The 12,617-nt window shown below is 44.0% G+C and overlaps 1 protein-coding gene across 1 annotated transcript in view; it reads right to left on the bottom strand.

Annotated features, from left to right (window-relative positions):
- SI (sucrase-isomaltase) overlaps nucleotides 1-12,617 on the bottom strand; it is a 632,954-nt gene that overhangs the window by 287,172 nt on the left and 333,165 nt on the right. The window contains exons 30-31 of the mRNA XM_069213228.1: nucleotides 1,543-1,655; nucleotides 1,325-1,450 (exon numbers count right to left, since the gene is read on the bottom strand). Of these exons, the coding sequence (XP_069069329.1) occupies nucleotides 1,325-1,450; nucleotides 1,543-1,655 (239 nt within the window). The remainder of the gene's footprint in view (nucleotides 1-1,324; nucleotides 1,451-1,542; nucleotides 1,656-12,617) is intronic.

The raw sequence follows: 12,617 nt of genomic DNA, 5'->3' as shown, positions 1-12,617 counted from the left end.
TCAGGTAACTTCTCAAGACCTGGCTGTTCGAGAAGTAGCAGCACCTTACAAATTCCTGATTGATTGATTGATTTCTCCTTGTTTTTTCTCTTTCTATTTGTGCTGCATTCTGCAGCGCACATACAAAGAGGAAAAACCCTCCATGGATTTTGGTTTTCTGCAGAAAAGTGCCCCTTCCTGCACAGAAACAATCCTATCTGTGACACTGTCAACCTTGCACCATGATGCAAGTGTGCCTGCATCAGTGCTAGGCAGTCCATTGTGCACCATCCCAGGGGGAGAGGCCAGAAATGCACTGTATCTTGTAGATATGGTGCATTTCTGCCCTTTCCCTGTGATACAGGACAGTGCAGCAAGTGACCTTGCTGCACTGCCCTGCACCACAGGGCTTGTAAATAGGCCACTAAGAGTGCACATTACCCCAGCTAAAAAGAAATCCAGGAAAGAATCATTGTTCACCCTGAGGTGAATATGTTGTTTTATTTGAACATTGTAAAATGTAAAACAAACTAGTGTCTCAACATAAACAGGTCTTATTTACAGCCATTATTAGTCCTTCTTTGATGTAATTTTAGTACTTCCTTCATGAATTAAAATCCATACTTGTTTACAATACAAACATGTGCTGCTCACTTTTATATTTAAAATGGATTGTGCTTTCAATTACATCATGTTTGTTCCCAAATTGGAATATGTGTATCATTATCACATTAATGCATTTTGCTTACTCCTTCATGAATGCATTGCAGAAAAATGACTTCTAGATCTGTGTGATTTTTTTAAAACTGTGCATGCTTTTCCACATGTTTTCGGCAATGTCTTCAAAATATGTTGTGCCAATTACATACTACCGTACATTAATTTGGCAATTGCAACTTCTGGAATTTAATCCATAAACAGACCTATATTGACCATGAATGTGAAGTTGTATTTCAATAGCTGGAAATAACTCTTTTGTAGTGGATCCAAAATCAATCAATCATGAACACCTCTTTAAGAGTGTAATTAAAGACAATTACCCTTTATTTAGAGTTTCACAGATGAGGGTCAGCTGTAAAAATGTGGACAATATCCTTATGCTATATTAAAATCACAACAATTTCAGTGGCACACTGAATATGGCACACCGTACAGCCATCACTTTTTGGAAGATGCCCACCTTGTTCTAAATAAAGCCCTTTGTTTTAAAGTAGGCCTTGAAATCAAAAGTATCAGAGCAAACCAATTTGTTTCTCACCATGTAGATCAGAATTACTTATTTATACTGTAACGTTGAGAAAGCAGATATGAAAATATGTATTTTATAAAAAATGATGCTACTTACATATGGAATATTGGCTGCTTTCATTTCTTGATATAGTTCTAAAACTTCAGTATCATTTTTATATCCATACCGGCAAAGTTGGAATCCCAAGGACCAATAAGCTGGCATTACAGGCCGCCCAACAAGCTAAAGAGAAATAGATGCAAGTATGTTTTCAGCATGAAACTGCAAATAGCAAAAAATATATTGCAACCATAGGGGAATATAAATTCACATACTGAAGTGTACTCCTTAACCACATCCTCTGGGGATGGTCCTAGAACCATGTAGAAGTCCAAAATCCCTCCAATTGTACGATATGTTAAAGCTGGTGTTGGTTGGAGGGTAACATCTGAAAAGCCAAACACAATCACTGTGAGACCCGACCACAGTCATATTTATATGTCAAATGAATGATGTTTTCTTAAATTACCTTTTCTACATCTGTCCATTTCTTACCAGAGTTTTTGATATTGTAATAATCTTCATGCAACACTGAACTAAGACATACATTCTACTAATGCTGGCATCTGTAATACCTGTTTGTAAAAATAACAATTTTGCTCTCTTTCTCAATCTCTTCCGTTTACATCTATCTCTTTCTCTCACTTGCCTGTGCTTTTTCTGTTCATTTCATTCCCTTTCACTCCTTTTATTTTCATCTCTCAAATTCTCTCTTGTCATAATCTTGCTGTTTACCTCCTCGTCTTCCATCTAAATCTACCTCTTAATATTTATCTCCCTTTCGCTCTCTATCTCTCTCTCCTTTCTGACACGCAAAGACTCTTCGGCAGCACCAAAAAAACACCTGGAAAGGAACCTTCAGTCATATTGCTTCCGCAATTCAAAAGGTAGTTTTGTGGCAAATATGACAAACAGCAAATAGACTGCCACTTCCTCAACTTTAGTCCTCAATAACATCCTCTGATAATTAACCTTACCGCATTCCCTCTCCATTAGCAACAAATACTAAGCCTAGGCTTCCACACCTTCCTTTTCGTTCAGTATAACTTTTTCCTTGTCTTAATGCCTGGAATTATACTCTTCCGTTTAAATAGCCTTAATCTTGCTTGTCACAAGGAAATCACAACTTTATTTAGACTCACTATTACCTGGCCACACCTTTTACAAGATATATACATTGGCCAACAATGAGAACATTGACATCCTTGATCATCTGTTGAAGGAGGTGCAATGTTTTACATGCTTTTTATCAGCACAAACTTAGAGCTGTGCAAACGTGCAAGCTTTATGTTCCTAAAAAAGACACATTGGAAAGAATTGAACTTCCATTGTGCAAATAAATGTGTGTCTCATAGGAAGGAATTACAAGGTAAAGGATGTGGCAAAGATACACTGATCCTTTTTGTATTTCACACGGTAATGTATTAGAAAATACATTTTGCAATGGTTAATGACTGACATTTTCGTATGGTAACCAGCTGCACAGCTGTCTGAGAAGAACAGTCCATATTGTGCTAATTGCAGCTCAGGCATCCTCTAAAGGCTCCTCTAAACTCCCTATATGCAATACCTGCACTTTACCAAAGTGAATAAGGAGACTGCGGTCCGCTGAGCCCTCAGGCTCCATCTTAGGATATACAGTGGCTTATGTGTGTTCATGTGATGAACTGAATCTGAATATTGATGAGGAGGGCTTTCTGATCCTTAGAGCCAACCTCTTTGCATTTATCTGATCCAGGCATCCAGAACAGTGCAAAGAGTAAGTCAGGTAACATTGTTGATACTACAAAATGACCCAATCAATAATATTTCTGCATCATTATTGAGGTCATTATGACCCCAGGGGTCAGTGTAAATGTGGTGGTAGTACCGCCAACAGGGTGGCGCTACATACTGCCACATTATGACATTTTCGGGTTGGCTAAAGCCAACCTGCCAAACCCTCCAATGTACAGCACTGACTGCCATGGCCGTAGATAACAATCTCCAACCCGGCTGCTGCTACTGTACCGCCAACGGCATTTTAACCCTGCCTTCCGCCACGGTTTTCGTTTGTAACACAACGAAAACCCTGGCCGTAGGCCCTACCAGTGACAGGGAATTCCTTCCCTGTCACTGGTAAGAGACCCATCCACCTCTCCTTCCAATCCACCCCCATACACGCACACTCGCAGACACACACCACGCATTTACACACTCACTCACACAGGCATAAACGCATTCATACATGCATGCATCCATTCATTCACGCACGCATTCGTACACACATTAATACTGGCACGCAAACACACATTCACATTTCCATTCATACATGCATTCTCACACATGCACACACATACGGAAAAAACATTTCACACATTCTCATACACGCACACACTCACACATTCATGCACATCCCTCCACACACAAAACACCCCCCACCCTCTCCCCTGTCGGAAACCCAGGGCCAACAGAACACCTCCAGGCTGTATTAGTTTTCATAATACGGCTGGCAGCGGTTTACTGGTGTGGCGCTGCTGGTGTTAGCAGCGCCACCTTAACACCATCCGCCAGCATTACCACAGTCGTACTTCTGCCCTTCTTGTGGCGGAAATCTGGCTGTGATCATATTAGGGTGGATGGATGTTAGCTGCGGCGATGGTCTTTTGGCGGCCGTCGCCATAACAGTCGCAGCACTTACCACCAAGGTTATAATGTGGGCCTATGTCTTTTATAGGCTCTACTTGATGCTTTTCATTTGAACACTCACTCATACTCCTCACTATAACAGTCCCCATTTGCACCACCCTTTTCTCTCAGGCCTTTTCAGAAGATCCAGATACTTCTCAGTCAGCCCTGCAGAATACAATCAGGAACATAGAGAGAATGATCCAACTGCTAGAGTTTGACACTTTGGGTGAGAAATCAGAAAATAAAGCATAGCTGCATGTTGGTTAACATACTTCTGTTTATTGTATTGCAAGTATAGTACTCAGAGTTTATGATGGAATCAGCCTACAACATGTGATAGAAAAAATTCCTACGGTATGAGCAGACTGATCCCATGCATTCCAAGAGATGGAATACATTCTCTTGTGAGGAAGTCACATATTTTGAAGATAACTGATCATTGCTCCTGTTGAACCCATGAGTACCAAACCCAAATTAAAGGGGGAGAAGAATATTATCCAGTGGTGGTTCCCTCAATCTCTGAAATGCTTATAAAGCAACAGTACTAAAAGAGATCCTCCTAGACAGTGTTTACAAATAGACAAAAAGACAACTTTCCATTTGTTTTGTAAAAAGGACTGTCACCAACATATTTTTTGGTGCCATGGTTTATCATTGTATCATGTCTATCCTTCCCGTGTTGTTGTCACACTAGATGGACTCAATTCCTCTTTTGGAGGGAGCACTTAAGTATAACTTAGGACTATGAACTTGGGACCGGGAACAAATCAAAATGTCTGCAGGAGTTCATCAAAAGTGCTTTATTTCGATAATGGTACGGCACTTAGACTAGATTAACAGAAACAAGAGACTACATTAAGAGAGAATCAATGGCTCCCTCATCCTGTGGTTGACATGTTTTTGCTGATGGTATTTGCCAAATGGGTCATTCAGCTTTCATCAGGACCTACCTGTTTCCAATCATTTTTTTGGCTCAATGCTTCATGGGACAACTAGTGCAGTTGTCCAACCCTTGTATTTATTCATTCAGCCACACCACATACTCAGCGTTTACAAGACATAGACATTGTGTGACAGACAATTTATGTCCGAACTGCTGTTGAGTTTGAGTTCTAACCATTGTCTTAAGAAAGTCCTTGCTGTATTAATATGCTCAGGATATGAACAGAAGACATTGGGTCTAATTTAAGATTTAGCATCCAGGCCAGCTTATGTTAAGGTGGCGGAGGAAATTATGATCCCCACTCTGATGCACTACCACTCCCTGCATTCAGAGATCACCGCCGGCCCAGTGATGACCTCTCTGCCTTCAGAAGAACTGCTGCAATGGGTTTTCCTCTGCAGACACTGCAAAACTGATGGATCATTGCAGTCATTTGGGTGAGTGTGCACCAAACATTTTTGTTTTAAAAAAAAAAAACTTCAAAGGCAGGTTTTATTTGAAAATGAAACACTAATGACCTTCAAATCAAGGGATTTATCTCTCAGTATGTGGGGAGAGGCATTTTTTCCCTCTCTGATTACATCAGGTCTTCCCGGATATGATGGACAAAAGAAAAACATCACATTGTCCACTCTAAATAGGGCAGAAGGTCTAATGTCCTTACTCACAGGCACTACAGCATCAGCCTGTTAGAATAAACTTTACAATGGCATACTAAATGCAAGCACTGCCATTGGAAAGATGACAATCTTACTGGAGCGATTGTACTGAGAGTTTGGCATACAGAGTATTCTGGCATGTTTGTGTTAGGGTATCCTGTCCGTCCAGCTCTTAATTGGGGCCTTTAGCTACTTGATGAATGACACATGGGATAGACAACCCCAACTTGATCAAAAAACAAAGTTTCTAATATTTTCATTCAAAAATTGGATTACTTGGACTGGTGAAGGAGGTTTGCAAAGCACAAAGTCATATTCCTTTGATTATATGCAGAGCAGGGAGGATGGATAGGTGAGTAAGGAATTTGCAGATTGATATATTCTCTGCCAGATAAGGTGTTATTAAAGCTAAGTAACTTGTCCATCTGCTAGAGACTTCTAGCTGTAGCTTCCTTACCTTTGAATAGATACTTAAGCAATACCATCTCCGGAGGTAGGTCTGTGAACCGATTTCAAGAAAGAAAGTCCTACCGGACCCAACGGGGAAAGTACCCGCCCCTATAGATCTGACTGTCCAAGCAGTAGTGTTTGGTAAACGTGTGTAGAGATGCCCATGTTTAGTTCTGACAGAAGTCAAAGAGTGGAACTCCACACGCTAATGCAGTAGTCCCAGCTTTAGCTTGGGCAGAATGAATTTGCAAACATTCAGGGGCTTGCTTTTGGGTCAGTGCGTAGCAGATCCTAATGCAAAGCATGACCCATCTGGAGATGGTCTGCTTCTACACTGCCTGACCTTTCTTTGCACACACATATCCTACAAAGAGTTGGTTATCCACCAGGAACTCTTTTACACAATCAAGGTAGTAGGTCAATGCTCTTTTTGGGTCAAGGCGGTGGAGTCTCTCCTCTTTCCTTGGAAAGATGTGGAGGTGCATAAAAGTAGGCAAGGTGATGGATTGGCCTACATGAAAAAGAGTGATCACTTTTGGCAAAAAAAAGGCCCTAGTGTGAAGCACTAGTTTGTCAGGATAGACAGAGTGGTAGGGCAGCTTAGATGATAAGGCCTACAGCTCACTCACTCCTCAAGCAGCTGTAATCACAACAAGGCAGGCTGTCTTCAATGTGATAAGTCTGAGAGGTGAATTGTGGAGGGGCTCAAATGGAGTGCCCATCAAAAAGGTCAGACCCAAATACAGATCCCTTTGCGGCACAATGAATGAGGAAGGAGGAAAGAGATGAGCAAGACCTTTAAGGGACCTTTGTACAATAGGAGATTTAAACAAGGAAGGTTGCTCAAGCAACCATAAAAATAAAAAACAGAAATAGCAGTTAAATGTCCCTTAAGAGTGCCCAAGGCAGAGCACGGCTGGGCAAAGAAAAGGAAACAATAGGACCTCAGAAAGAGAGGCAGAAAGGGGTACTTGTCTGTACATCATGCCACAAATTTCTTCCAACAACAGGTGTATACCATTTTGTTGAAGGGAAGCCTGGCTTCCAAGATTACATTACAGACTTCAGGAGGAAGTCAAAAGCTGTCAACTGCTGCCTCTTTTCCTCTACGCGAGAAGGCAGAGAGTGGACATGTTCTGGTGAAGTACCCTCTCTTGCTCCTGCAACAGAAGTTCCTCCCAAAGGGGCAGTCTTATTGAAGCATCAATCGATATGCTCAACATCTTGGGATACCACTCTCTCTATGCCCAGTCCGGAGCCACAAAGATGACTTGGGCCCAGTTGTTCCTGATTTTCTTGACCGCTGCAGACAGGAGTGGTATGGGTGAAAATGTGTACAGGAGGCCTGAATTCAAGTCAAGACAAAAAGTGTCTCTGATCAACTGCCATCTTGGAAACTCAAGTGTGCAAAACTGTTGACATTAAATGTTCTTGTTGGAGGCAAACAGATCTAGCTAAGGCTCTCCCCACTGCTGTAATAGACCTTGCTCCATCTCTGGATATAGCTGGCATTCATGATCTGCTAGGCATTTTCAGCTGAGTTTCCCTGCCATGGTATTCAGAGAGCCTGCCAGATGTTCAATGAATTTTGATATGTCCTGTTATTCTAGCAGTGTCCAAAGGTGAAGAGCCTCCTAACAAAGAGTCCACAACCCCACCCCACCCTGCTTGGTGCAGTTCCACATGGTAGTGGTGTTGTCCATGAACATAGGCACCATCTATCTTTTGATAGAGGAAAGAAAGTCTTCTAATGCCAGTTGGATCATACTGAGCTCCAACAGATTGATGTGGAGTCTGGATTCTGCTGGGGACCAGATTCCTCTGATCCTCACATCTAGCTGCCCCATCCCACTACTGTCAGATGTGGTACGGGAAGGGAGAGGGATCTGCCCCTGGGCCAATTGTGCTTTGTTAACCTCCACTGCAGATCTTATGCATTTCTCTCTGAGATCTGGACCATGTTGGAGAGATTCCCCAGATGCTGCACTGACTGGAACCTCAGGTCCCACTGCAGAGCCCATATAAGCCCTCTGGTATATGTCACCAGCAGGATGCAGGAGGTCGTGAGTTCCAGCAGCCTCAGAGTCTTTCTCACTGAAATAAAGACTAGAGCCTGAAACTTCAGTATCATAGCCAGCAGTAGCTCCTCCACTATGGTGGAGAATCGTCACCCCCGGCCACCAGCAACAGCTGCAAAACTTTAAAAATGTGTATTATTATTATTTTTTTTTTTTAAAGGGACGGGCCCTTGGGGAATGACAACCATGTAGGGGAGTGGTGTGCACTCTCCTCAGTACACTTGAGTGTTTGGCTGTCTGCAGGAGGCTGGCCTACTTTCTCACATCGGCCCTCTCAGGACGGCCAAGCACACATGCGCACTGAGCTCTCTCCAACCTTGCACTGTGTTGCAGGGTTGGAGAGAACAGGCACAGGCACACAGACTGCCTAGGAGTGCAAATCCAGTGCACTCAGCCCAATATTGACACTGCTCTCATGTTGCCAGCAGTGTTAGGATTGCCCGCCGGGCTGGCTGGGAGCCTGTCCCTGCCTGCAGTGCAGCAGCGATCAGATGAGCAGTGTTGTAGCGGGTTCAAGGTAAGCTTCTTTTTTAAATTCTTTATTGCTTTGTATTGTCCACCTGTGCCACTTTGCCATGTCACCAGCCGCGACTGATCATAGCCTGAATATCCTGGACTCACAGCTCGGGAGGATAAGCCCAAAACTGCACTGGGTCCAGAACATCTCCTTTGAAAGGGATCATCTGCAAGGGGGTCAGGTGTGAATACAGGAGGTCCATCATAGTCTAGAGATGGGAGACAACAGCCTGGAGAAAGCTTGCCTTCAACAGTTGGTCAGCGAGATAGGGGACGATTGAAACCCCTGAACTCTGCAGATTAGCTGCTTCCAATGTCATCACCTTGGTGAACACCCGAGGGGCACTGGTAAGGCCAAAGGAGAACACAGTGAACTGAAAGTACTAGTGGCTAACATGAACTGCAATTAATGTCTGTGTGGCAGAAAGGATGGAAAAATAAGCCTCCTCCAAATTCAACACTAGCATCCATTTTCCTGGTTCCAGGGCAGAGAAGACCTGAGCTAACTCGAGTATATTGAGGTTCTCCTTCTTGAGGAAGAAATTGAGGGATTGAAGATCTAGGATTGGATGAAGGCCCTTGTCTTTCTTGGGGACCAGAAAGTAGTGGTGATAGCAACCACAGCCTACTTCTGTCACTGGAACCCTCTCCATGGCTCCCTTAAGCCATAAGAGCCGTACGTTACTCATGGAGAAGAAGCAAATGATCCACCATCATCTGATCATATGATGGTGGCATGGATACAGGGGTAGTCTCAAAAGGGAGGGAGTAACCCTTTCAGACAAGCTGCAAAACCCACCTGTCTGACATGATAGATGCCCAGGGGAGCAGGTGATGGCAAATCCTGCAGCCAACTGGTCCTTTGTGAGAGGGAGGCAGACTAGAAGGATTTAGAGGCTGCTCTAGCGGGGAGGCAGCAGACTAACCTGGCTGCTGGTCTAGTCCCAAAATATTAGGCTCAGGATTTGATCTAGGAGGCACAGCACCTACAGGAGTCGGCATCAGTTGACGCCTATCTGATTCCATGTTGGAGTCAGGGATTACAATGGAGATGGTGCTGACGGTGGTAGCCGGTAGCTCCGAAAGAGTCATCATCAGGACAGACATTGTGGAAGGTCAAGGTGTTATGACTGGTGCCAATCTGGATCCAGAACTAGATCCCTGGGAGCCCCTCAGCACCAGGGCTGGAGCTGCCAGCATGGAACCTGAAGGGGCCTTCTCTAACCCTGTGGGGCCCAAAGGTACCTCTCCAAAAATGAGGTACATCACCTCTACAGATCCTCTAAGTTGGGCAGGGGTTGCTTGTGTTCAAGGAAATTAAAAGAGGTGTGGAGCCAACCTAAGCACAGATATCACAGAATGAGGCCTAGAATATTGATGCTCCCTCATCGCATCAGCTGACAGGCAAGGAAAAGTTGAAAAGCGCTTTGACTTCTTGGATTTTATCTTGTGCCTTGACTTATCTGATCACCCTAAAGACTCTGAATTGGATGAGGATGACTGCAGAATCTACAACCAGTCCCAGTACCTTCCTCTTGACAGAGACCTCGAACTGCATGGAGTCAAGTGCCAGGCCACCATCAGCTTTAGGGACCACTCCCTCAAAGCCTTCAGTTGCACGGCCCAGGGCCTGAAACCAGGTTTTGGGTCCTGGTCATGCTCCAAACACCACAAACACACAAGGTGCAGATCAGTCACAGATATCACCTGAAGACAGCATCTTCAGGCCTTGAGTCCTGTTTTCCTCGAAGACATCCCTCAACATACTAGGAGAAGAATTCTCAAAAAACTGTGACGAAAGTCAGAAAAGGCCAGTCAAAAAATGACTGAGGGATACCTCTTTTCAGATCAGTGCTTGCTGGGGCATAAAGAAAAGAACTGAGGCCGGTAAACCTGAATGGCGGCTATATACGGTCCGCAATGCCATTTCCAGTGCGCAGGAGGATGACGACGGACACAAAGTCAATCAATGCCACCTACCAGTGCACAGGGGTACTGCTCAGAAAAATCTTCCAGATCCAGTCTGGCACATGGGGAGATTTCAAAGGTAAGGAATCACCAGCTAGAATTCTCTATCAGAGCTGTCCCTTAGGCAAGTTTATTTATGAGGCCTCAATGAATTTCTGAAGGTGACTACAGACTTTCATGGTAAGATGCCTTCAGTTTATGCCTATTGTATTGTTTTATTCCAAACCCTATCCTCTTAAAAGAAGAGCAAAACAAAAGTCATACCTCCATTTTGAAAATATAAATTCAGGGGTTAAGATCTGCTTTCCCACACAGGACTTCTTTGTTGAAATCACAGCAGGACACAAGGAGTTATAAAATAACACCGATCCCATTATTAACCCCTAAGGTGCCTTGGACGAGAGGCGATGGAAAGAGAAATGCAAAGCATTTCTCTTTCGATCACGTGGAGGAGGCCAGAGAGGCTTCAAAGGGAAGGAAGGAAATTCCTTCCCTTTGAAGTCTCTCTGAGCGCTTCAAAAGACGGATTGCAAGCAATCCGGCTTTTGAAACGCCCACTAGACACCAGGGATTAATTTTTTCTTTTAAATTGGCACAAGGGAGCAACCCCTTGGGCAAGGGTCGCTCCCAGGGGGCTGGTGGGGGGGCATATTTATTTTAGGCCATTTCTGCACCCCCTGGGGCCGGCTGAGCTAGAGGCCAAAATCCACAGGTAGGCACTTTGTAAAAAAAACACCTTTTTTTTCTGTGAAAAAATGTGATGTGTCCACGTTGTGTTTTGGGCCATTTCATTTTGTGGGCGCTAGGCCTACCCACACAAGTGAGGTATCATTTATATCGGGAGACTTGGGGGAACGCTAGGTGGAAGGAACTTTGTGGCTCCTTCAAGATTCCAGAACTTTCTGTCACCAAAATGTGAGGAAAACGTGTATTTTTAGCCACATTTTGAGGTTTGCAAAGGATTCTGGGTAACAGAACCTGGTCAGAGCCCCACAAGTCACCCCATCTTGGATTCCTCTAGGTCTCTAGTTTTAAAAAAATGCACAGGTTTGGTAGGGTTCCCTAGGTGCCGGCTGAGCTAGAGGCCAAAATCTACAGGTAGGTACTTTGAAAAAAACACCTCGGTTTTCTGTCAAAAATTGTGCTCTGTCCACATTGTGTTTTGGGGCATTTCCTGTTGCAGGCTCTAGGCCTACCCACACAAGTGAGGTATCATTTTTATCGGGAGACTTGGGGGAACGCTGGGTGGAAGGAAATTTGTGGCTTCTCTAAGATTCCAGAACTTTCTGTCACCGAAATGGGAGGAAAATGTGTTTTTTTAGCAAAATGTTGAGGTTTGCAAAGGATTCTGGGTAACAGAACCTGGTCAGAGCCCCACAAGGCACCCGATCTTGGATTCCCCTAGGTCTCTAGTTTTCAAAAATGCACAGGTTTGGTAGGTTTCCCTAGGTGGCGGCTGAGCTAGAGGCCAAAATCTACAGGTAGGCACTTTTAAAAAAAAAACTCTGTTTTCTGTCAAAAATTGTGATGTGTCCACGTTGTGTTTAGGGGCATTTCCTGTGGCGGGCGCTAGGCCTACCCACACGAATGAGGTATCATTTTTATCAGGAGACTTGTGGGAATCTCAGATTCCAGAACTTTCTGTCACCGAAATGTGAGGAAAACGTGTTTTTTTAGCCAAATTTTGAGGTTTGCAAAGGATTCTGGGTAACAGACCCTGGTCAGAGTCCCACAGGTCACCCCATCTTGGATTCCCCTAGGTCTCTAGTTTTCAAAAATGCACAGGTTGGTAGGTTTCCCTAGGTGTCGGCTGAGCTAGATGCCAAAATCTACAGGTAGGCACTTTGCAAAAATCACCTCTGTTTTCAGTCAAAGAATGTGATGTGTCCACGTTGTGTTTTGGGGCATTTCCTGCTGCGGGCGCTAGGCCTACCCACACAAGTGAGGTATCATTTTTATCAGGAGACTTGGGGGAACATAGAATAGCAAAACTCGTTTTTTGCCCCTTGTCTTTCTCTGCATTTTTTCCTTCCAAATATAAGAGAGTGTGTAAAAAAGACGTCTAT

Source organism: Pleurodeles waltl, chromosome 11 (assembly GCF_031143425.1).
Source record: "Pleurodeles waltl isolate 20211129_DDA chromosome 11, aPleWal1.hap1.20221129, whole genome shotgun sequence".
NCBI classification, from domain to species: domain Eukaryota; kingdom Metazoa; phylum Chordata; class Amphibia; order Caudata; family Salamandridae; genus Pleurodeles; species Pleurodeles waltl.
The sequence above is the reverse complement of the archived record's forward strand: the minus strand, read 5'-3'. Positions and strand labels throughout refer to the sequence as shown.